General features: G+C 37.6%; 2 protein-coding genes and 1 long non-coding RNA gene across 4 annotated transcripts in view; 2 read left to right on the forward strand and 1 right to left on the reverse strand.

The window, feature by feature from the left end:
- Positions 1–15,115, forward strand: part of LOC115238879 — a 69,300-nt gene extending 54,185 nt beyond the window's left edge. The window contains exons 3-6 of the long non-coding RNA XR_003884556.1: positions 6,762–6,836; positions 7,635–7,999; positions 12,154–12,366; positions 13,038–15,115. This is a non-coding gene — a long non-coding RNA (uncharacterized LOC115238879). The remainder of the gene's footprint in view (positions 1–6,761; positions 6,837–7,634; positions 8,000–12,153; positions 12,367–13,037) is intronic.
- Positions 15,116–20,397: 5,282 nt separating this feature from the next.
- On the reverse strand, positions 20,398–21,643 carry LOC115238920 (mitotic spindle assembly checkpoint protein MAD2A). The gene is made up of 3 exons (XM_029813103.1): positions 21,441–21,643; positions 21,005–21,367; positions 20,398–20,918 (listed from the first exon to the last, which is right to left on the reverse strand). The coding sequence occupies exons 1-3, from the start codon at positions 21,511–21,513 to the stop codon at positions 20,719–20,721; spliced, it is 636 nt and encodes a 211-aa protein (XP_029668963.1). The 5' UTR covers positions 21,514–21,643; the 3' UTR covers positions 20,398–20,718.
- Positions 21,644–22,333: 690 nt separating this feature from the next.
- On the forward strand, positions 22,334–26,008 carry LOC115238906 (nucleolar and coiled-body phosphoprotein 1-like). 2 transcript variants are annotated; one of them, XM_029813070.1, is made up of 4 exons: positions 22,334–22,536; positions 23,102–24,562; positions 24,843–24,929; positions 25,835–26,008. In XM_029813070.1, exons 1-4 carry the CDS (start codon positions 22,435–22,437, stop codon positions 25,988–25,990), a joined length of 1,806 nt encoding a protein of 601 aa, XP_029668930.1. In that variant the 5' UTR covers positions 22,334–22,434; the 3' UTR covers positions 25,991–26,008. The 2 variants fall into 2 exon arrangements, with proteins under 2 accessions (XP_029668930.1, XP_029668929.1); XM_029813069.1 differs by lacking the exon at positions 24,843–24,929 and adding an exon at positions 25,160–25,736 and having other exon boundaries at positions 25,835–25,975.
- Positions 26,009–26,265: the final 257 nt, after the last annotated feature.

Raw genomic sequence — 26,265 nt, forward strand, 5'->3', positions numbered from 1 at the left:
GAAGAGAGAGAGAGAGAGAGAGAGAGAGAGAGAGAGAGAGAGAGAGAGAGAGAGAGAGAGAGAGAGAGAGAGAGAGAGAGAGAGAGAGAGAGAGAGAGAGAGAGAGAGAGAGAGAGAGAGAGAGAGAGAGAGAGAGAGAGAGAGAGAGAGAGAGAGAGAGAGAGAGAGAGAGAGAGAGAGAGAGAGAGAGAGAGAGAGAGAGAGAGAGAGAGAGAGAGAGAGAGAGAGAGAGAGAGAGAGAGAGAGAGAGAGAGAGAGAGAGAGAGAGAGAGAGAGAGAGAGAGAGAGAGAGAGAGAGAGAGAGAGAGAGAGAGAGAGAGAGAGAGAGAGAGAGAGAGAGAGAGAGAGAGAGAGAGAGAGAGAGAGAGAGAGAGAGAGAGAGAGAGAGAGAGAGAGAGAGAGAGAGAGAGAGAGAGAGAGAGAGAGAGAGAGAGAGAGAGAGAGAGAGAGAGAGAGAGAGAGAGAGAGAGAGAGAGAGAGAGAGAGAGAGAGAGAGAGAGAGAGAGAGAGAGAGAGAGAGAGAGAGAGAGAGAGAGAGAGAGAGAGAGAGAGAGAGAGAGAGAGAGAGAGAGAGAGAGAGAGAGAGAGAGAGAGAGAGAGAGAGAGAGAGAGAGAGAGAGAGAGAGAGAGAGAGAGAGAGAGAGAGAGAGAGAGAGAGAGAGAGAGAGAGAGAGAGAGAGAGAGAGAGAGAGAGAGAGAGAGAGAGAGAGAGAGAGAGAGAGAGAGAGAGAGAGAGAGAGAGAGAGAGAGAGAGAGAGAGAGAGAGAGAGAGAGAGAGAGAGAGAGAGAGAGAGAGAGAGAGAGAGAGAGAGAGAGAGAGAGAGAGAGAGAGAGAGAGGAAGAGAGAGAGAGAGAGAGAGAGAGAGAGATTATTCCGCGGCAGAGATAGATATTGTTCCGTACGGCCGTACCAATGTGAACATCCCCAGACGGTGCTGGAATTGTCTGACATATCTAGCCAAGAAACACTCGCATTTCTCGATAATGTAGTAGAAGCATCATTAGCGAGCATAATTAAAATAGCGAATAATGAATACGTTAATAAATTAAATAAATAACAGAACATTAAATAAACGTGAAACAAATATATTATATAACGCGATATTACACAACACGAAAATCCAATGACATAGTCAAACAATCCATAATCTCCGAAATTGCTATTCCGACTAAATTATCATCCATAAGTTAATTTAGGGATAATTGTGACGCGATAATATAACGTATACAGCGTTCAGTATTTTCGTCTTTTTAATTTGTCGCTCTTCATGCGAAAACGCGTGGGAAATTCAGACACGTGTGAGTTTGATCAAGCTCCATCATTGTGCGCGATTGCGGGATTGAGCCGCGCCTATCTCGCGCGAGCGTTACACGGATAACGCGATGCCACACTCAGTAATCGATGCGCTAATGCCATCGACAGATCGCCTTTTCAATCCGTGATGTGACCATTTTATAGCGAAAATCTTACGTCGATCTAATAATGATACGCGAGACGATATCTCGCTCGGAAAGTACGGCGCGATATCGACAAGTTAAATTGCATAGAGCGTTTTATGGTTTTCATTAAAGGTAACTGAGGCGAAATAAGGGTATATGTCTTTAGAGTTGAATGGATCAAAGTAACGGACCATCGATGAAAAGACAAAACGAACGTGTATATATATATAACGCACACGGATACGCGATTGCAAGATTTCTCGTTGGCTAGTTGACTAGACTGGATTACATGATGTTTACACGAACGGCTGACCATCCGACGCGCTGCTTTCGCTCGGCAATGAATTCGCATTACGATGGCGCCCGACGCATTAAACTATAACGACCGCCAGGACATTCGGTAGACCGGATATTCACCCTAAGCGACAGACTACGAGCGCGACGACATCGCAAGCTAACAGCTATTCCGGTATTGCCATTGTACTGCGCGTCGTAATGGCCGCTTTTAAAACGTCAAACCGTCCGAATGGCCGGCAATAAGACATCTCGGAGGGATCATCTAAACGATGATCGCACGGCCATCTGAAATAAACGCCCGCGCCGAGTCTCGCGTCGCATTCAGCTGGGAAAATTGTTGAGTCGTAAATTTGTAGTACATTATTTTTTTTTCTCGAATCAAGAACTTGTCGTGTCTAGATACAACCGTCGTTCGAATGTACTAAAAAAATAAAGTTGAAATCATCATTGGCTTCAATCAATTCTCAAATGACGTGCAAGTATGTATAAGACAGAGAAAGCAAGTTAGATGAAATAAAACTTTATGCAACTTATTGAACTTATTCAAACGGAGAATTAAATGTAATAAAGATAAAGTAGTTTATTCGATTAATTCGTTGAAACAATAGTTTTCACATAAAGAGTATTCCTCATATATTTAACTGCTAAAATAATGTCAAAAAAATTAAAAATGAACATATTAATATAACACTATTTTAATAAAGAGAGCGAATAAAATACAACACGCTCGAGTATCTTTCTCAAACATTTAGAAATAATCTGGGGCAAAGTTAATAGAGAAAGTTAATAGCGCTCTGCGCAGCACAAGTCATTCGTGGTATTAAAAAAATGTCTGAAATACGGGCACGCGCGGAAGTGCTTCCGTTCTTCTGGTGGCGCGACTACCGAGACAATAGCCTTCCTCACTCCTTTCCGCCCTCTTTATGTAACACCAACAAAAGACCCTCGATACGCGACTCTCGTGCGCTCTCACAATGCTTCCCGTGACATCCGTAGTCTCCATACGCTCTGCCGAGGGTACACGTCGGAGAAGCACATTTAAAAAAAAGAAAAAAGGGAAAAAGAAAAGAAGATGGCTACCAGACGATAATTAATAACTCCGTTTTTCGTAGCAAAGGCGAACATTCGCGTTTTTTATTATTTCGCGTCATCTTTTCTCGGATCAAATCAAACTCTATAAATTCCCGACAGAACAAAAAGAAAAATACAGAAAGTCGTAAAAAGAGAAAAAGAGAAAAAGAGAGAGAGCTCTCACCAACTCAAATCGTTTGAAGCGATCTAAACGAAATTTGCAGCTCCATTTTTCAATTTTGCCCTACCTGAAGGAGCTTTTTCACAGATTCTGCGAGATAGAAGCGACCGGGTAGGTAGTTAGGTACGTAGGTAGGTAGGTAGGTAAGTAGGTAGATAGATAAGAAGGTTTCGCCCGGCGAGAAGGATGAGGTGCGCACCCGGGGGATGGTATCGCGAAGGAACAGCCAAGGTGAAATCGTTGCGAGAAGAGGCACGATCGTACGAGGCGAGTACGTGGCGAGGAAGCGCAATTTTCGAATCGAACATCGACCGCGCAGTGCATCTCTCGTCGTTTCTGAGACGGTCAGAGAGGCGCGCCAGTTGACGAATTCACCCCGTGAGGACTCGGCCGAGGCCACGGTCGGTCGAGCTCCGGTCGAGCGATGGGGAAAGGGGGGAAGAGAGATGGAGAGGTAGTGGGCTCGGTCTCTGCCACGGTAATACGATAGAGAGTTAGGTAGCTGGTTACGTTATACCTTGGCGAGCCCATTATATCGCTCTGGGAATCCTTTGGGAAATAGTCTATGGCGTTGCCGGCCCGAGCCTCGATCAACCGTGAAATGTAGTCCGATACGTATTACCGGCGCGGGTGGACGGGGGGTTACAGCCCGATACGTTTCGCCGGCATCTGGTGTGCGGTGTACACCATCGCGTCGAGCCGCCGTTACCTTCCGCCGACGGAGAGAATTGCTATGAGCCTACTAGGCGCTTAGGATTCCGCCTTCGCCGGAATTGCGGCAATTTCTCTCTCGTTCGGCCTGAGCTCGTATAGTTTGTCGTGCTTGAACATGTGACACGGTAACATATTAACCCACGACTACTACCCATTAGACGTGCTCTCGTAATGTAACGACGGCCTCAACCTGACCCCGATAAATAAATGACGTCATAATCGAAGGTAGTCCATGTGCGAAATTTCGTTATTTTGGTGGAATTTTTGAGATTCTGTCTTGCAAAATTAATTGTGAAATTTGATAGAAATTAAATAAAATCTAGTATATATAAATATCTGTCAATGTCCGAGAAAGATATTCAAGGATTTTAAATAAATGAGTTTGTCAGAGTAAAGTCTTATATATATTTGTTTATAAAAAATGTTTTTTAAAGAAGCTGCAGCCAGTTAGTTTTCGGAATTGAGTCTATAAGTGTACATAATTATATCGTACTTGTATAAAAGCTGATTTTAAGTACATAATATATTATTGTTTTTTTTTTATAATTTTATTTTTGTAACAAATAAAAAAGATGTAGTCTCGTTATGAGCGAAAAAAAGAAACAATATCGCAACTAATAAAAAAAATAACGTTTTATATTCCAAAATTCATTTCGTTAATTCTAACAATCGATTATACACACAAGCAGACGAATATTGACTATAGAAGAAAACGACCACATCGCTACGTTTCGTCCGGCCTCGACAATGGAAGTTTTATAAAAATGGCGCGAATAAGCGTTGGACAATATTTGATTAGATTTTACAAACAAACGCACTCGGACGAACGCTCGACATACATGTGTAATGAATTTACATCGCGCCCCGGCGCGATTGCCTCTTTTATGCATTCGAGAGAGCGGGCGCTTGTACCCTCCTCTGCCCTCACCCCGCCCTCGTCCGCGAAACGATCATGAATTCAATGGTTTCCGATAACAACGGGAAGGGAGGAGGAGAGATAGAGAGAATATAAAACAAAAAGAAGCGTCCGCGTAATTTACATAGGGGAGCGTTTCGAAGGTAACGCGCGCTTCGTCGTAGCCGGGAAATAAATGTTTCTGCGATGCGCACATATTTCTCGAGCAGAGAATCCTCACATACGATGTGTCTTTTGAAATCAACAGACTCGGCGAAGTTTTTGAAGTCATCGATAACTTCGAGCGTTACGAATAAGACCGATATTGTGGATATATCTCGCATAGAAAAATTTCTGACAACGATGCGTCATTTATTTCAAGCCGCTGACGTTTATACTTTTGCTTTCATTTATCGAAGAAGACGGCATCGCAAAAAAAAAAACTATCAGAGTATTTGCTTACGTTAGAAAATAAAATAGTTGCTTCTATAAAGTTCTTTTTGACTTCAAAACTCTAACAAAAAAAAACGCGAAATTATCTTTACTTTACTTTTAGTAATAATGTTAATTTAAATCTTAATCAAATCATATTAATCGGTATAATATTAATGTTAAGATGAAGTTGAGGGGAAAAAATCATATAAATTCAGTTGAAAATTCTTTTTCTAAAATTTCTCGGTTTTCTAGTCAACTTTATCTTACGATTGAAGAGAGGACTATCGTGGGTAATTCGTTCTATTGCCTTACGGTACGGTAATACACCTAAACGCAGTCTTCGGCACGACTCTCCCATTCTCGGACTAAACACATGAATCTTAATGCGGTAAAGCCAGGGCGCTGCACAAATCCGCGAAACGACGCTAATAGCGGTCAAGCTGACTCTAACGGCACAATACCGGTATCGGTGCTATTATCCGCAAGTTTATTGAATGTTAAAGTTCTGTAGAGAATTCTCCATTTCAACCGGTTAAATTTCGCCGTCAGTACGTCGTTGCTACGTAACCAGTAATTGGCACGTCAGGACAATGCGGTGTATCAGCGAAATTCCGCGCCGCAATGTTCATTTAATCAGAAACTACAATGGTAGCCGATCGGATTCCTTGCTATTGCGCGATGATTCAACGAATCAAACGTCAAGCTGAATAGACTATCTTTTGCTCATAGCAAGATTGACTTGATACAATAAATCTGTCAGAAAATGCGAGTGATCAAATAGAATTGCTCCAAAAATATTACTAGGAGTTAGTGCCGGTTATTCGTTTAAACTCCAATAAATTTTCTGTATCTCTTTTATTTTCCACATTTTATTAGGTATATATATATATTTTATTCATGCATAATTACAATCAAAAAATATGTTCTTGTGAGATTATTTACTATTAAGATCTCTCGACATATTCCTTTATTATATTGTATATACTTATCTGGAAATATTTTTTATTCATAAGGGGAAAAAATAGTTTATCTAGAAATATTTGATCGCCAAAATAATCAATTTAATGTTTTTTATTTACGTCATTAATAGTAATATCATCTTAAAGTAGATAAAGAGAAAGGCAGGACAAAAAAAGAGATTTACAGCGCTACTACTAATCCGCTTATGAAATTATTGCTAAAAGTACATGTAAACGAGACTGTCTGCATAGCCGTATAAGGGCCCTTTATACGCATTAGACGGGATAAGTGCAAACGGAATGATTCACGCGAACGACAGGAATAGAAGTATTTCCCCTCACGTTCTTGTTCTTCTTCAGGGTCGGTGAAGAGCCTTGAAGAGCTCGTGGGGTCAACAGTCGCTGTAGTACGAGGACGAGAAGCTCGTGTTTTCGCAAGCGCATGAATTTTTTCGACTCAGCTCTATGGAAGTCGTATAAATTATGACACAGCGACTTTTTAGTCTTTAATCTGAACAAAATGTACCGAGATTGTATTGATTTTTAATCATTAAATCTCGTAGGGATTTATATTATAATAGATTTAAATATAAAGTTACTTTTTTGGTATATTACAAGCAGAGAAAGTGCGATTATTGTAACACTACGCGCGAAAAAAGAATTAAGAGAGAGTTTAATATCTCGGTTATTTCAAGATCTACAGAAGCGATATTTGTTTCACACCAGACACTTAACGGAAGACTATTTTCTTTTCTTGCTTGCACTCAAGATATGGATAAGTTTTCTTCGTTCGCCGAGGACGTGACGCTCGCCCGCTTCTAGCGCATCTAGCGGCACTGTCAAGGTAAATTGATCTATTTCTTTTGAACCATTAGATATGTTACTTTATCATAAAAAATATTTTACAGTATGACTTCAACAAATTTGTAGAAATTATTCCATTTTTTTTTTTTTTTTTTAACGATCAGTTTTTCGAATCGAATCCAAAAAATGTGCAGCAAAATTCGTTAGGCTCAAATTCCAAAAATACAAAATAGATGTTTGATAAATTGGAAAATAATTCTCCCTTTTTTTCATCAATAAAAAAAATTAATCTATGGTTTTTTATTTCTTGTATGTCCTTGGAAAAACAATTTTATTCTTATCACGAATTTTTCTATTCTAAAGACTGAGTTTTTCTGATTATTAAGTAAGTATTTACAATATCTGCAATTTTGTAAAAATTGTTAATTTTATTACGTTAGGATTATTGCTGTTAATTTATTCTACAGTCTCCCATTACTTACTCTGCTTGAATTTAACGATCTATAAATATTTTACAATCGTATAGAATTGACTTGCGATCCGCGATATGCTTCGGATGCGCGATTTATGCCGAAAACGAAAATGAACAAAACCATCAATGGACCAACGCGCGCCAACGATAAACAAATCCCTCGCGGCGCGGCGAAGCGCTCGCAGCTTCCATGGATTCGCGTGAATAATTACGAAATATTCAACGATTATCTCGAAACGCAAATCCGGCGTAAACGTCCGTCCGGATACATTTATCTGGATAATTCAACGCGCGCGACCGACGCGAAACCGACGTGACGAAGAAAGAACTAACCATCGATCTTTGTGGCGTTTTTTCTGCTTGCAGCTTGCACATCGGGACATTCATCGTGTTTTGTTTTGTTGTAGCCTCACCCACTCATCCCCTATCCCCGTACAGGTTCCTGCATCCGCGACTTCGCCCTCTCCGCCGCCCCTTCGGGCACTTCTCCTTCCACTGTGTCATCGCTATCCGCGGATCTGTCGCGTAGCCATCTCGAGCACTCGTCGCTGCTCGCCCTTCGTCATTTTTCCCCGATTTCGCTCCCTCGAATCATCCTCCTTTCATTCGTCATCCCTCTCGTCCTCTCTTTCCTTACATTTCGCCCATTGTCCACCGTCATTCCCGCGACATCGACTCGCTCCGAGACGACGACGCTGGCCATCGTCAAGAACCACCATCGTTTCTCAAAGGTCAGTTTCATACAACTTTATTACACCTTTATCGTAAGTGACGTTTTGCGAGAAATCTCCGTGCATCGTGTTACACAAAATATTCCAGAGCGACGGAGTGCTCCTTTAAGAAAGATTTTACGATCACCTCTCAAGCGCTTCTCTTAGCGTCTTCTCTTAACGAAATCGAAATGAAAGGACATTATTTTCGTCATAAATTTCTAATTTTCAACATTAAATATCTAGACGAATAAATCTTACGCCTTAAATCTCTATTGAGATAGACTCAAGTTAAAAAATTAAATTGAAAAACAAAATTTAGAAAAAAAAAATTTACTATGTAAAATAATTTTATAAAATTGAGTTATAAGATTTCATAATATATTTTAATTAACTTTGGTAAAAAAATTTTCGTTGCCTCGCGCGCGAGCGACATTATAAAACATCTATCATTCTTCTTAGTTTTCCTTCTATTATCTATGAAAGAACTTGCGGTGGTTCTGCGACACCCTACATAACAGCAAAAAGTTGCCGCAACGGCCACGTCACCTCGCTGATGAACGGAGGAAGACGAAGCTGCTTTCGCGACGCACCGATATAAAGGGGCTCAACGGGTTCCCCGTGATTTATCGTCTTGGCGAAGGGTGACCGAGTCCTTGCGACACGAGTCACGTGCCATGTTCAAAGTCGAAGTCGCGCGACTCGGCGAAAATGATCTTCAATGTCGAAGCTACGTCGGGATAGGGAAGGAGTAAATTTTGTATAAGGACTTCTTTGGATCGATATTGTAGAGGGAAATTTCGGAGGCTCTGTAACTGTATCTGCTTCGAGAGTCCGCCATTATTTCCATAAACATTTTATCGTCTATCCCCACAAGCCAGATTGCGAGGGAAAAAATAAAAGAAATATAGTTTCATGTTCGTTCTACACACTTTGCGTTATATCCCTCGCTTCTTTTCGGACATGCTTTTATAGCTACCAAAGCCTTGAGAGGATCACAATCGAATATCGATAACTGTTGGAAGAAAGTACGTACGCGTACTCGGAGAGAAACATACGTAACTGTATATCTCATGCAATAACGTCCAGTGCTCCCCGGTGTCCTTAGACGGCGCTACGTCAGGCGGAAACGATACGGCTGACCGTTTTTCGTAAAGGAAAACCACGCTAAAAAGAAAGCCAAAGGGTAAAAGCTGAAAACTACGCGCGGTAGGAGAAAAGAGACCTATGGGGATAAGAGCGAGCAAGATGTCTCTGCGGAGCTCCTTGCTAAGCTCGTAGCAGTCCTCGCGCGATGCCGAAAGCTCTTTGCGGGAAAGGCCCGTATTCTCGATTCTCGTATCCTCGAAACGCACATCGCATAAACGTTTCGCGTAAAAGGTACTAGTCGACGACCACGAAAATTCACGACGGGATCCCTGTATATTACCAAAAGAGAAAAAATAGGAATCTCGCCGTACGAGCGAGTCTTGCGAAAAGCTCTCTTCGCTATCGGCATCTTGTTTTCCTTTTGCCTTGTGCGCCGGTAATAAAGGATCACAAAAATATCTGCGATATTGTTTTCTTATTCTTTAGGTACGAATTATTTTATTATTTTATCAAGAAAATAAATTCTCGCATAATAATTAAATAAAAATATCAAAAATAAAATTTAGATCTGTGTAATTAGCGAATAACGTGACGAAAATGTCAATATATTTTCAAGTTTATTTAATACATTTTTCACAATTTTCTTTGCGTTCAACATCCCTGCTTCTCTTTTCTTTCAACATTTACAGTATCTGCATTCAATGTAAAAAGAAATAGAGAATCAGTTAAATTCCTATTAGATTTAACCAATATTGTTTAGAATAACTTGAAGATGATAGTGCCTGAACGTGCTACCGCACATAGAGACATTAGATTTGTCAGATTCGACTGTGCTCTGGGTCTCATGCTCCGAAGTAATTGTGCGAAGTATCACGTGTCCTCGCAGCTGAGAACGGAGAATTCAGACATGCACGTGTGTATACATATATATTCTTAATGCATCTGTAATGGACTTGCAAACTATTCAACGCGCGCGAAACTCGCGTTAACTTAAGCACGGCTACAAAGCCGATAGTTGTTAACTTCCTGGGATAAGGCAAAGGGAGAGCCTTGAGACACGGTACAAGTGCTGATTACCGCGCCCGTTAGACCGGTCGGAAACTTTGTCGAAAGTGAAGGTTTCATTAATAATTCAATCAATGAAATATAGGATAAAATATATAAGCAGCTTCACAAGTTTAATAATAAGAAATCTTGAAGGCCAACCAAAAACTTAACACGTCATCGTCATCATCATTCATTAATTACACCATTTTTAAGATTTTTGCATAAAATATATTTTCAAAATTCTTTATTGCTTCGATAAATTTGATGATAACAACAGTAAGCGTGATAATTAATGTATTAATTTTTAATTAACCTAAAGCCAAACGACGCTGTCCCACAGAATTGATAACTCGCATCGGAGTGTCGGGCGACCGCACAACTTTGCCGAAAGTAACAAACGATGGCTCGGATGTGTCAGGCCCGGTGATTAACGATAGCACGCGGTTCGTGTTCTCCCGCTCATTGCTAACGATCACCGTCGATGTCAACGTGATTCATTTCATCAATTATCGCCGGCTGGATCCTCATGGGCGCGATGATGATGGCCGGACAATTTACCGATGATCCTCGATCACTAGCATAGATCCCCAGTCGAGATTTTACGAGTTTGAACGACGACATTTTATCGGACTCTTATTCATCAGAATGTTTATCAAATACAATATATGACACGCTCGTGTAATGGATGTGTGGATCTTTTTGTGTGTCAACTGTATAATCATTGTGTGAATCACAAATCTTCTAAAAAACTTTTTTCACGTAAATATATTTTTTAGCTATTGAATTAACTATAGATCTTTTTTATATAATGGATGTGATAATTTTATACATATAGAATTTCTTTGATCAATAATATTAATAATAATAGACATAATACAAAATACGAATTAAAATTGGGCAATGAAAATAATTAACTTCTAAAGGCTTTGAACTCTGCTCGAGCTTGATTGCCGAGTGGTTTAATCTTCAATCTTTACCTTTACTCTTCAAATTGCTCCTTGATTCGCTAATTAAGATTCGAATGTAGCTTCGAGAATTTGTCAATAAGGCGCGATCCTACCGACACCAAATGGCACAAGAACCGAACTCGACGAGTCTAATGATCGTGGATAAGAGCTTAATGGTCCGTTCTAATTAGAAGGAAGGCCCATTATCATCGCTAGATACTTGACAAAACCGAGTCCGCAGACTGTCATCTATTATCTAATTCTAGCTGCTTGTAATACGTGCTTTAATTTAAATGTGCTTTAGCAATTTTCAACAATTCGAGTTCGAAAGAACAGAAAATAAGAGAAGGGTTGAAACAAACAGTAAAGAAGTCATTAGAAAGACTTGATTCTCTCGATTAAATAATTGCGAAAGCGGTTAATTAAAAGTTTACAACGACTGGTTCGTTTCACAGAGTTAATTCTTTCTTAAGGCATTGGCTCGTTAACTACGCTAATCTCAATTAAACTCTATCTCTTTCAAGGAACGTGATGCGAAGAATTAAAAGGTGCGACAAATCCGAACAAGTATTATTTGCAAGATAAATGTTTTACTAAGAAACGGAAGATTTCGCGCAGCCTTGTATCCTTTAATACTAGCAATTCTGTTGCATATATATTCCAAGATTTTATATATTAATATATTTTTTTTTTTTACTTATATTGCACTTACTTTCTCTCATTTCCGAAAATTTACATTTTACAGTAAGATAACGCTTCGATGTTGAAACAAAATATATTGTTTCTGGTTTAATTTTTACCATCCAAAATCGCAGGAAAAAGTGCCTGATACAATATATATATCTAATGATTTATTATTAAGTACTTTCGCATTCGAATTGAATCATTCAATGCTTAATTCATAGCGAAAGCGAACTCTGTCCCTTTCGCCTTTCCCCAATTCAGTCTTCTCGAGGGAGACCGGTTGACCCTGTGTGTGATGCTCGTAGATAAACTTAATGGTTCTTTGCTAATTAGGCCGGAAAGAGCCAATGGCATTAGCGGCACTTCTCGCACTGTAGGAATAATTTGGCCCGCTACTTCCTGCCACAGAAGAGCCTCGGGGGACGAAGCGAGCCGCCGACCAACGTCATCCTCGCGCATACCGCATCCTGGACCATCGTGAGTCGAAGTTTCGCGAGCTAGCCTAAACGAAAGTTATCGCGCTGAGCGTCCTTTTCCGCGGGATAAAGGTCCGGAAAAGCGGCAAGAAGAAAAGTTTCAATCCTACACCCGGAACTGTCTTCATCCTGGATCGCGACAAAGGTGAGAAAGGAAACATGCGATGCACTGTGAATTCGTATGAAGGGGAATGTTGGCCGAAAGTTCGGTAAAGATATTCTTCCTCGGAGCAGACACACGATCGATATTCGCTGAGCAAAGAGCATAAGCCAAAGTATCCTACTTTTTTCGAAAAAAGCGAATTAAAATTTGAATGCTTTATTCTTCGAGCACGTTTTTTCAGTCCGCCTCTTTTCACTAACATTCTACACGATTTGATGATGCGTGATGATTTAATTTCAAAATTAACGAAATGTTGTCGAATTTTCGCTTTTGCTTGACTTTTGATAGTAATATTTATTTGAAGCACAGTTCAGCAAATATAAGTCAAACTTAGCGACAATGATCATTATATACTCTTTTTTAATATCTTTTTCTTCGATATCAATATCTTCGAATCTATTAAAGTTATTAATTTTTCAAATAGAAAGTTAAGCGAAGAATTACGCGAATGATATATGAGATTTAACGAATATTGAGAAAATTGAGATAGGAAAAGGATTTATTTTCCTGGATCAAAGATGGGACGAGAAATGGACGCGATAAATAAAATCGAACAAAATTGTTCGAAAAATCAAGACAATGCTTTTTTTACTTCAAAGACTCTTTTTATTTCACAAAGTATCCGTTGAATAATTCTTATCCTTTGTTTATAGACTGTCACATCATAGCAGCACTCGCACATTGCTCGGAGGAAATCCCGGCCTCCTCCAAACGGGATTAGAAAACTTCCAACGACGCACCTCGCCACTTCGTCCGCAAGAGAATTTCAACCCTCCGTTCGACGAGAAGGAATCACGAGACGCGAAAACGACGCGAATAAATGTGGAAGAAAGTATTACTAACAACTCGCTCTGCCATTTATTATAATCTATTGTTTTTTGGTTGAAATTTTTTCGCAGGGATATTATTATCTCGTTACAAATCGTAAGTACAAACTTGTTGATCGTAATATCGTTATATTAAAAAAATGAGCGCTATAATCATTGAGGATATATCCGTGTATGTATTTTCTGCTAAATTAGCTTTCTTGATTCCTCGGTTATACTGGTAAAATTATTCTAAACTATTTTAACAATATCTGATTAATACGACAACAAAATATTTTTTGTGGAATATTTCCTGGTTAATAGATAATATTTTTACTCGCGATTTTTAAAAGAATTTTTGGACTGCTTTTTCAATCAGGACAATACTTTTAAAAAATACACACAACAATTTCTAATCCTCGTTATTTTCTTCCACAAAAATGACATTCGAAGCTCGATAAATAAATCATCTTACGTTGTAGAGCCGATTGACTTTAGTCAATGCCGAAATATCGCGATTGCAAAAGCGCTTGTGATTTCTGCTAGGATGGAAGGAAAAATGTATCACAAAATGGATCTCGAATCATTCCGTTTCCAGTGAGGTTTGTACGGGGAAAACGAGGGAATAAGAGAGGAAGAAAGCCGTCGTAAAACTATACCATAGGGCACGTGCAGATCGACGTACTACCGCGGGCATGTCGTGATATCATTTTACGGGATTGCGCAGGAAGAGGGAACCCGCGAGGATGATCCTGAGTACTGTAATAGGATTTCCAGGATCAGAGTTTTACGCAGGAGGGACCGCGGTATCTTCCGGGCACCAAGTAACGGGTAACGCGGGACGTACAACTTCTACAAACAGGACGCGGCGCTTTAATTAGCGGAGTGTCCTACAATTACATAAGCTGCTACAGCAAAATTTTAACTAGGCAACTCTCTCTGGGATACTTTAGTCAATAATGCAAAACGAGATAACTAATCTCATACTGTTAATTACACGCATACGCAACATTCTCGTAAAGTGTTATTCAAAGAAATTCTCAATTAAGCTATTTGAAACTATCCCATATACATTTCTGTTTTTCCTACTACCTTTACGTTTGTAATTTTTATTTAAAAATGAAATATATTTTTTACCTTTTTTTTATTTATGTCAAATTTTCTTTTAAATTCTTATTAATGTTAAGTTATTTTGAGTTGTTGTTCATATACTTTACTTAAATTACGCTTATATATTATTCCTTTAATTTATTATTCGTATTATATATATTTTGCGTTCCATAAATAATATATTCTAAATTCATGTTGCGTGTAAAAAGACTAAAAATTTGGATTTTTTGTTATATTTGCGAGTATCATATTTCTTATTTATTTCTAACACATATTTTCTTTAAATTATTTTCCTCAGAATTAAATTATTTTATTTAACTTTAATTACGAACGTAAGTCAAATCTCAAGAATAGACAGTACAATCATAAAAATCGATACTAAAATTATTCGTGAAGATACTAGAACGGTTAAAAAACGAAAATTTCGTTATACAGCCCGGAAGATATGTCGCAACCGTTTTGTATGCTAAGAGAGGATTCAGTTAGTCAGCCGCGAAAAGGCGCTCCGCGATTTCCGAAGAAAATTCCGGCCTCAATGATGCGTTCAGGACGCTCTTATTGTACAAAGTAACCCCTCGTACCCCCTTTTTAGGCGCCTGCGCCGCAGTGCGTTGGCTCTCGAACGATCGAAATACCGAACTTTTCCCGCTCATGAAGCGAGAAACGCGAAGAGCGAGTAGGAGATGACACGGTAAAATTATACGACGATGATGTCGTTTGCACTACGTATTTTTCAATACAACAAAAACGAATTCACTTTAATTAAGGGAAATTCATAATAAACCTCGGCATAAAAATAGCTTTCTGCTACCAGACAAATAATTACTATATAATAATTTCATTTTTATCGCAACGAATCATAGCGAATGCAAAAGGCTATTCTAAAAATTTCTTTGAATTACTATAATTATGTTTTCATTATATAAAGAGTTGTTTAAAGATTTGTGCGTTTATGAAAATATATGTATGTTTATATATCACGTATCAAATAATTAAAAAATGGACCCAATTGGATATAAAAACATCCTGATATACCGATTAAAAACATCATTTTTAATCTGTAAAACTTTCTATTAAATACATATAATAGTTTTAAATATTAAATTATAAAAATGAATAGATGAGAATTGTTAAATTATTTTAACAATACAGATTTATTATTATAAATGATCAAATTTGCTATGTTTTCTTCTATTATTTTAAAGTTGTCGATACGCAAACTGTTTCAAAATTATAATACAAAATGTCACAATATATTTTGAGAAAATTTACAGTAAAAAAAGATTCTCTCTATAAAGCTAAAAATCTTTTATTCAAATTACTATAATAATCGGCTAATATCGATCGACGGATGTATTTGACATTTCCATCGACGAGAGTGAACGCATGCGTTTATTTTTTACATCGTTAGGAACTTACACGGTTACGTATAGGTAGTTTTGTGGGCGAACAAGCGAACAGAGTGTTCCGAGCCGTTCTCACGCGATGAGAAGCGGAAAGTACTTTGCGACTCTAGCTATATAAATCAGAAAGATGCTCGAGCGAGGAGAAAAGAATATAAAAAAAAAGAGAGATCGTCGTAGCGAATGATGTCCGTGCAAGCTTACTAGTGCCGCCGTGCTTTTTCGTTGAATTCGTTTCGTCGCTCGTACCTATCGAACGATTTGTATGAAAGTCATCGTGAGTACATCGTGAGACTCGCCGTGATGATCGATATCTCGCGACGTCAACGAGCGAATTTCCGATTTTATGATAGCGGAAATATTAATGAATAACAATTGTACAAATGAAATTAGACTCCTTCGTTGAAAAAATATATTATTTCTCTCTATATATAATTTATTTTAAATCTTTAGATATATATTTAAAAATACAATGTATGTGTGCGATACACGTATTGTGAAGAGATTCTAAATAAAGTAATTCTCTTCGTCTCTTTCTCAATAAAATAAATAGAAGAATAAACCAAAGACGAGGAAATATAATATTGTATTACATACATCTTGATATATTTGTCAATGTATTTAACTAATGTGGTTTTAAAATTTTTCGATTCGCACGCTTAATATTGCGATTCGGCTCGAATTCGCGACTATCGGGACGAAACGGCGAGTCCGCGAATAGTGAACAAAAGAAAGAATGTATTTTATGATATTTTATGCATAAAAAAAAAAGAAACGATCGTAAATCGATATAGCGTTAGTAAGAGGTAAACTTAAGTAGAAGTGTATAAATAAATAAAATGACAATTCGAGCGTGCCCTTTTGCGCACGCTACGCGCTGCACTAAACGCGCATCGCGAAACAAACGCGATTTTACACGTAAGAAGAATCGATTTTCGGTCCATGCGGGAGGTGGATGGGATCGTGGAACGGTGGTTCAGCATCGCGCATGCACGCCCATCACATCGGCGATTGATTAACGCGATGAAATGTTTACTTCACTAATTATGGTATAGCCGACGATTATAATAATTTATCAATGGCTACTCGATTTCTATTCTCTCATGCACGGGTGCTCGATCGAAATTGCGATTGAAAAAAAAAATCTCCCGCGAATCATGCGATCGCGATTATACGGAGACGCGATATAATTGAATACGCGGTTCGATCGACGACACTTTCGCAAATTCTGATCGCTGCGAATCACCGTTTCGCGAAAACGACACCCGATCATTGGTATACTAAGCGCTACTGTAAAATATTGTATATTGTTTCTCGCGTTGTTTATTTTTCAATGTTTTTACTAGAGACACGTTTCTACGGTATTTATGAAAAATTACCGCATAATGTTACTAAAGACACGATCCGCGTTGTTCTGTTATACCGTATAGATATGCGACAAAGTGATCTACCGCGGCCAAGCAAACAATATAGCCGATTTGAATTATTGAAAATTACGAAATAAAAGTGATAGAATAATGTATAAGAGAGAATTGAAGTATAATTTCATATCTCTGTGCATTTGTGCATATTTAAACAGATATATTTTCGTTATTGGCAACATATTAATGGTAAAATTACACTTGAACTATTGAAAAATTCATTCGAGATTATCGTTATCACGATTTAAAGCACAAAATTGATTTTGATATTAATTTCAAAAGCTATATAACTTTTATATTCATTATATAATATCAAATTTCAATATTTATTAGCCAGATGGAAATTAATATTTCCTTAAGTTCAATATTTTTTTATTAACGATCTCAATTCTCTAATTTATATCGCGAAAAAGATGGAGAGAGCTTTAAATAATTCATAAATCGGCGAGCTTTATTCTTGTCATTGTCCGATATATCGCTCTCTTACGGTATCGCGGAGACAAACGGGATAAATACATTTGTAAAACTGCAGCGTATCTCCAGCTTTCGCAGTGTGTGAGCTAAAAAACGAATGCGGAGCAAAACTAGTCTAGGCGCATTTAAAGAGCGCATGGCTTGGATGCGGAGAAGTATTACGATTGTAATGTCCGTCTATGGCATAAACCACGTGCTTTTGAAGAGAAACGGAATATTTCAAGAGTAGGAAAAAAACTTTTACTAATGTCTAATTATATGCAGTTGTATTCACGTGAAATGTCGCCACGCTAGAAACTCAAATCATCTCTTGCAAAATGTAAAATACTATTCATCAAACACACACATTCCTAATTTCAAATGTTATCTTTGACGTGTCCGTTAAAAAAATAAAATAAAATAAAAGAACAAAAAGACAGATATATTGGTTGCCGGAAAATATTATTACAATTGCTATGTTAAGAGAGAATTGCGAAAATGTAATATCCATGAAATTTCGGATAAATAAAATATTTATTAATGTAATTTATTAATGTAATTCGCATTAAATATCTGTAAAGATGGATCGTTGAAATTTAAGATGTTCATAAAAGTGCATCGAAAGTTTGGAATATTTTTTACAATCTGGAATGCTCGAAAGTGTGCTATTTTCTCAAAAGTTACCGTATATCTCCAAGACGGGCCAAGCGGACAGGAGTTGTGACTAGGGTTGCCATAATAAAATTTTCAAAACTAGAACTTATAGCTCAGAAACCCCGGACATTTCGCTTGCAATCCCGGACGTATACAAAAATGCGAATAGGTTAGCAAGTTGCTTATAACTTATAACAATAAATTAATAATTATTTTAGATCTCATTTTCATTAGTACTTAGAGTAAAAGGAATAAATTAAACATGTTTTTAATTTAAAAGAAGTTTTATTATTAGATTCACGCATAAAAATAAAAAAACAAATGGTTGATAACTTCAATTGTATTGAAGTGATTGAATATGATGTGGTTAATTAAATCTAAAAAGCAGAATATTTATGAATATTCTTAAACCCCAGACATTCATAATTACCCCGGACACATTCGAAAAATCCCCCCGGACGTCCCCGGATGCCCTAAAAAAGAGGACGGTGTCCGGGGAAAAGAGGACGTATGGCAACCCTAGTTGTGACACGTAACGTGAAGCGAACGTTTGCGTTCCGCGATAGTCCTTATAGCGAACAGAGTACGCACCGTGGACTAATATGGCTAATTCTAGCAGCACGAAGTATTAACGTTAATAGCGAAATTATTGTAAGGGAAACGTAACGGCGAATTACTAAATAAAGGTATAGATCGCCATCGATGTTTCCCGAAATACGATCTTATTCGATCGTATCTCGGCAAGATCGAGATATGTTCGTAATATGACAAATATAAATGAGAGAAGCGATATTTTCTTTTATTCCGATAATTGACTATCCTTTGAAGCGTCACATTTATAACAATCGCCTAGTGAATAGTATGCAATAAATGTATTACGCTCTCTATAGGTTGTAAAGTATTGATTTTGTCCCTTTGTTAAAAACCGAGTTTCACACATATTTAATATCTTTAATAATCAATGCTAAATAGATGATAAAATTACAATTACAGATTAATATAAAATATACAAAATTAAAAAATTAAAACATTTCCGCGATTATAATAAATTGAAACAGATATAAACAGAAATATATATATATTTCCATTTAAATATTTAACCAGAAATAATGTGGCAGATATCAATTATATCAATGATATATGATCGGATACACACAGAGGAAATATTTATTCTACTTGAATAATTGCACAAAATGTTGCAAAAAAAAAAATGCTTTTTGTATATTTTTCATAATAGTTTCGAAAAAAATTTCACAATAAGTTTTTATAATTATTTATCATAAATTGCTCTTTATGAGAGGCTTATTGTATAACAAAAATTAAACCTTCAAAGTATGTGCCAATTATTTAAATAAAAAGAAATTAAACTTCCAATCATTTAGATTTGTCATCGGATCAAGCACCGATTATTGGGCATCGCGGACAAACAATAGCATGTATAAGGCACAAGATGATTTTTATTACCGATTTTCGTTCGTATTCGAACGAGGCAGATTAGATTGAATAGGTTACATTAATAATTCAGGCCTATGGATGTGTTTGTAAAATACGATTTGCTTAAATTAAAAAAGCATGACGCCGGATTACGTTTGAATTATGCGCGATTCCGTTTAGAATGCTTTAGACTCCAAAATGGAGTATACGCGAGGAATCGTTAGGAAATGATTGAGATTAGTATCGAGATTCCATGTGAGAAAAGCTTTACGTTGGAAGATACTAACGCTAGGCAAATTATGTGAAACGTCGGCAAGCAGAAATATTTTATTCTAGTTGTATCTGTCATGCTTTGCCAAGTAACCAAATGTAATTCCTGTGTTAAATGTAATGGTCAATTCTGTTTTAATAAAATCTGCCAAGATTCTTGTCAATGCCCCATGTACTTCCTTTCGTATTCCTATCATTCCTATACATTCTCTTTTTTTTTATACAAAAACAATTTCAAAATTCTAGAAATTGTAATAATGAATCTTAATGCACACAATACTCATTTCAATAAGCTTATAGTATAATAATAGTATAATAATAGAAAAATTAACTAAAATATAAATTAATCATATATATATTTGGTTGAACGGAAAGTTCGTTCCGTTTTTTACTAACAGATGAAGACCGAAAAAACGGCACAAACTTTCCGTTCAACCCAATATATTGTTAGTATTTAATTAATATTATTGTCAATTAAAAATTTAATATTTATTTAAATATAATGTTACTATTCTCAATACTTTAAATGTGTTTAAAAAATGTTTAATAGAAAATATGTTGAGAAGATAATTGATGTGTTAAACTACTACAAATATTATAGAAAAGTATTGCTGTTACTGTATTGTTATTTGATCCTGCTGTTACTTTGGATCAATCACCAATAATCACATCATACTTAACAGCAATTAATAAAAGCAGTCTTTGGTAAGCGATGCTTAATACAGGACATAAAATGGAGTTTGTATTTACAATTGTTGCATTTAAAAAAATAAACAAATAGGTTCATGTATTTTTGTAACTGACTATAGTGTCCATTTTATGTATAGAAGTTGAAAATGATCTAAGTTGTACCTCTTGACTATTTGCGATAAAAACTGGCTGAGTCTCGTCCCATTGATTAGGAATGTCACAGTCAGGTACCGTATACGTAAGTATGTCGAAGGAGCACAGGCAATCCAAGAGTGGCAGAAAACTTACCGTGCCTGTAAGAATATTTCATATTAGAAAGTACACCCAACGAAAAGATCTAATGTTCTACTTAAAATCTTTTTCCGCAATCAGACATTACCTGTGATTTGACGTATCACTTCGCGTATTTCTTTCTGAATAGTTTTTACATCCTTTGTCTCTACTTCGGGCAACTCAGCCTTGATATTGCTATTGACTCCGTTAGCCTTTTGATCTTCATAATCGACTTTAAAATCCCACTTTTCCAGCACCTCCTTTGTATTGACATTCGTTATAACAAGCGTGATCTTGTGTACTTTGCGCTGAATGAGCCATTCTTGGATCTGGCCAAGAACGGTATTTAAAAAAGACGCGATCTTTTCGTCCGTGGACGTGAAGATGAATAGGCCGAAGTGTTCCGAGGGTTGGAACGTCTCAGGCGGATATATTCCTCTTTGATAGAGTATACTATTGACTCCATACACTGCAACGAAATGATAATCAAAGAGGTTACAGATATCCCTTGCAGTCCGATTGAGCAATAAGATTATACGTACGTAGATATTGTGTAACCAATTCGGCGGAACCTTTCAGAGTAATACACTTGGCTTTCTGCTGCGTCTCCGTCATAATTTCGGAAAATCGAATCACACTTTCCCGTCGAAAGATCGGAGATGCCGGTCCACGAATTTCGAAAAAAACGTCCGGGATTCAATGGATTGGATTCGACCAATCAGGCGCCAACGCGCCAAAACGATCATTGAAAGAGCCAATAAAAACTCTTGCATATGTAGGCCGTGTTCCGATATTTACTGCCAGTACTGAAAATCTATAGTTTACGTCACATATACTATAGATTTTCAGTACGGGCAGTGAATATCGGAACACGGCCGTAGAAGAATTCAGCACGTTAAAAAGTGACGCGACAGCCAATCACTTCCTATTATTATAGAAAAAAATTAAAGAGAGTTTAGCTACTACCACGCAAGTCACGCATCACACATACGTATAGAAAAATCGATCAATCGTTTAAAGAAAGCCATGTTGTTACGTTCTTTACATTCGGCGCGCGATTGGTTGATTTTTTTTTGGCGCATTTTCATTATGCGCAATCATATAGCGTTTTCGAATGTAACAGGGTACCGATCATATAACTTTTTCCCTAGGGCGGAAACGTGAAAAATGAAAAATATTAGCATTGTAATCAATGGCAAAATTTTTCACTTTTCCGCCTTAGGGGAAAAGTTACATGATCGGTACCCTGTTTTAATCGCTCTCAGAGCGATTAATGACGTCATTGCATCGTCTCTGCCAATAAAAGGCTTGAATTCATAGTAAAATATAGTGATTAATTTAACCGCGTTGGGTTAACCCGTTCATTCGAAGACGCTAATAATTCTAGAAACCCATCTATCGATACTACGTGAACCATGACCAAACGACACCAGCGCTGCGAGTACAAAAGCCGGCACAAATTACGGGACGGCACAGGAAGAAACGAGCAGTTGAATCCAACAATTTATCTGCGATCAGCAATTTTTCTCCGGCATCATGGGCGAGATCGAGGAATTATTTATATCCGGTCTTATATACGATTACTTGACGAAGAAGGACGCGTCGTTGGCGAAGGTTTTTCAGAAGAAAACAAAAGCGGTAAGAACCGATATTATCGATGACGAACTCTCGTATCGTTGTGCCGATTACCACGCGGTGATCGATTGCCGCCATTCGTTACACCACGTGGACGCACACGCCGAACATAATTTTTTCTTTCGATTATTTCATCGTCCACTGCATCATATGCTGTTATAATTTTCACTACTATAATCTCACAAATTATTGCGCGCAATCGACGATCGTAGCTTTGATATCGATAATCTTATAGACGCGTCGAATCGCGTTGAAATTGTAGTCCGATTTTTCTAGAATCTTACCTGTTTCTCTATTCCAAACTCTGATTATTTTTGTTCGAATATCTAATATAGATAAAATCTGTAGATTAAAAATTTGTTACTTGCATCATCAACTTATAATAAAAAAGCAAGATATCTTTTGTTCCACCTGCTTTTTTGATCTGATATAATTGCATACAAATATAAATGCAAAATTTGAAAGGAGCATAAGAGAAGAAATTAAATTAACATCATCAAGTTTATCAAGAATTGATTTATTTAATTGTAACAAGATATAAAAAATAAATTAATTTATTGATTTTCAGCCTGGTCTATCGAAAGGATGTCCGACAATACTTGAAGTATTCAGGTATTTCCAAAAGAACTCCTCTAAGAAGGTCTCTGTAATTGGACAAAACAAGAAAAGTAGTTCGGATTCGAGCTCGGAAAGCGAGGAAGAAACACAGAAAAATATTGCGCAAGTCAATGGCAATAAATCAATAATTAAAACAGTGCCACTTAAAAAAGTAGCAGATTCTTCTGAGGAAGACTCTTCCAGCAAAGATGAAACACCAGCACAAAAAATATTAACTAAAGCAAAGACAAATGTCAAGGTACCTCTTGTACAAAAAGAAGAGAGTTCTGATGAAAGTTCCGATGAAGAGGAAGACAAAATACCAGTTGCCAAACAGCCAGCCACTAAGGCGCAGAAAGCAGCTGTAAATCAAAAGACACAAAATCAGAATAAATTGACACCAGCAAAATCGGTTACAAAACCAGCATCTTCATCGAGTGAGGACAGTAGCGATGAAGAGGAGTCTGCGCCAAAAAAAGCAACTCTTAATAAACCAGCACTTGCTAAGAAAGAGTCTTCAAGCGACGATAGCAGTGAAGAACAACCTGCTAAAAAACCAGCATTGGTAACTGTTGCTAAAAAGGAAGAATCTTCCTCAAGTGAAGAGAGTAGCGAAGACGAAGCTAAATCATGCACACCAAAAGCAACTGTTTCTCTAAAAGCGCAAAAGCCGGCTCTTATTCCCAGTAAAACATCCACACCAAAGGCAGATGTAGCTCCAAAATCACAGCCACAAAAACAGAGTAAACCGACAGTAACAAAGGTTCAAAAACCAGAATCATCATCGAGCGAGGATACTAGCGACGAGGAGGAGCCTGCGATAAAAAAATCAGCTCTTAGTAAACAAACAGCGCCAACAAAACCACCAGTCACCAAAAAGGAATCTTCAAGCGAAGATAGTAGCGAGGAAGAGCAACCTGCTAAGAAACCAACTCCAATAGCTGTTGCTAAAAAGAAATCCTCGAGTGAAGAGAGCAGTGAAGATGAAGCTCCCGTCAAGAAACCAGCTCTTGTTAAACAGAATACCACTAGCAAAATTGATTCTATAAAGAAAAAAGAATCGTCGAGCGAAGATTCCGATGATGATTCCGATGAAAAGGAGAAATCAGCGGTACAAGTATTGGCGAAGCGATCGGCTATTAATAAAACACCGAAGAAGCAGGAATCTTCCAGTGAAGATTCAGACGACTCGGAAGACGAAACAGCAGCCGCAAAACCTATACTGGCAAAAGCGGGCACCAAGAAGGAATCGACGAGCGATTCTGATTCAGATTCCAGTGCAGAGAAAGAAGATGAAACAAAAGTTCAAACGGCAGCCAAACCACAAAAAAGGAAACATTCAAATGACGAGGAAAGAACGCCTGCAAAATTGGCAAAAAATAATTATAGCAACTTCGTGAAAGCTAACAGTAGTTTGAACGAAGACAACAAGGTACGTTGATTATGCCTACACACAATATGCAATTCAAAACATTCAATGAGTAAGTGAACTAAGAACAGAAAATGATCGCATATTCGTAATCTGTGCATTCTGGATTCTTTACAAGAATCATGTTTACTTATTGAATATATCGAAATATGTAGATGTATCACAAAATGTTCAGTGAATATTTAATTGCACATTATTCTGACTATTATTGCTTTGTCTATGCAATAATTGAATATCTTTAAGCAACAGAACGCTCTCTTATCACTTATAATTTTGTATTTAGTCAAACAGAAAGCCCATTTTTCAACGTGTAAGAAGCGAGGAGGTCAAATTGGATCCTAAATTGGCTAACAATTCCTTCGAAGCAAAGGTAAATGCTCGGAAACCGTCCGAGAGGCACAGGTCACTCGCCCCTTTTACGAAAGCTTGAGACCATGCTCGTAAGGCTATGTTTCCGTGCATTCACCAAACAAAGAATTGATTTAAATATTATGATTTATGGCAAATAAAAATAAAAAGAGAAAAGAGAGTTATTTTATAGTAACATGGTATGGCCATATGACATGGGCGAGATTGACCTGTTCCTCTCTTTTGTTTTAGGACGAGAAAGAAGATGATAATAGTTTTAAGAAACACGACTCTGAACGAGACGGATTCAAAGGTGGATTTAGGGGAGGTAGAGGTGGTAGAGGTGGTTTCCGAGGAGGGCGCGATGAGGGAGGTCGCGGCGGTTTTAGAGGTGAACGCGGCGGTTTTAGAGGTGAACGCGGCGGTTTTAGAGGTGAACGCGGCGGTTTTAGAGGCGGACGCGGCGGTTTCAGAGGCGATCGCGGTGGCGGCGGTAACCGTTGGAGCAACGGTAGCGATAAGGATGGTGCTGGCGACAGGGGCGGACGTTGGAGCAACGATAACGATAGGGATGGTGGTGGTCGCGGCGGTTTTAGAGGCGGTCGCGGCGGCTTTAGAGGCGGTCGTGGTGGCGGTTTCGATAATAGGAAATCTTGGGGCGGAAACGATAGGCCGAGGAAATCGTGGGGAGACAACGGGGATGGCGATAGGGGAGGTTTTAGAGGCGACAAAGGTGGTTTCGATAATAAGAAATCTTTCGATACGACAACTCAAAATAAAAAGATCACTTTTGATGATTAATAATAGATATACATGATTGTATATAAAGGTAAGGGATAAATCGCAATTACATTATTAGTAGATATACTTTCATCTTCGAAACATACACAAATATATGTAAAACTCTTCGTTTTTCTTGCTCAACAGAAAGGTGCACGCGGATCATGGGGAGAACGAGCTAATGAAGTATTGAAATATACAAAGGGCAAGTCTTTCCGACATGAAAAGCAAAAGAAGAAACGCGGTAGCTACCGTGGCGGACGCATAGATACACATGTTAATTCAATTAAATTCGAGGATTAAATAATTATATATCCACATTTTTCGTAATTCTTTTACTATTATATTTAGATCCATAAGACGATAAGTAAATACTCTTATATCGTAAACGTTTGTACCGAGATATTGTATAAGACAGCTGTTTTGCAAATTTTAGAGAAAAATTCTGAAATAATATAACAAATTTGGTTGGACACCTATTTTATATATACATACATATATACTATTGGATGTACATTTTATATATATATATATATATATATACATATACATAAAATTCATTTGGCTATGTTCGACTT

The sequence above is a fragment of the Formica exsecta genome, unplaced genomic scaffold (genome assembly GCF_003651465.1).
Source record: "Formica exsecta isolate Colony F162 unplaced genomic scaffold, ASM365146v1 scaffold362, whole genome shotgun sequence".
Taxonomy (NCBI): Eukaryota; Metazoa; Arthropoda; class Insecta; order Hymenoptera; family Formicidae; genus Formica; species Formica exsecta.

Coding starts and splice junctions, on each gene's coding strand:
- LOC115238906 (XM_029813069.1), top strand. CDS start 22,435: ATGGGCGAGATCGAGGAATTATTTATATCCGGTCTTATATACGATTAC. Junction 22,537..23,101: donor TTCAGAAGAAAACAAAAGCG/GTAAGAACCGAT, acceptor ATTGATTTTCAG/CCTGGTCTATCGAAAGGATG. Junction 24,563..25,159: donor GTTTGAACGAAGACAACAAG/GTACGTTGATTA, acceptor CTTTTGTTTTAG/GACGAGAAAGAAGATGATAA.
- LOC115238920 (XM_029813103.1), bottom strand. CDS start 21,513: ATGACGGAGACGCAGCAGAAAGCCAAGTGTATTACTCTGAAAGGTTCC. Junction 21,368..21,440: donor ATTGGTTACACAATATCTAC/GTACGTATAATC, acceptor ATTTCGTTGCAG/TGTATGGAGTCAATAGTATA. Junction 20,919..21,004: donor AGTGATACGTCAAATCACAG/GTAATGTCTGAT, acceptor ATATTCTTACAG/GCACGGTAAGTTTTCTGCCA.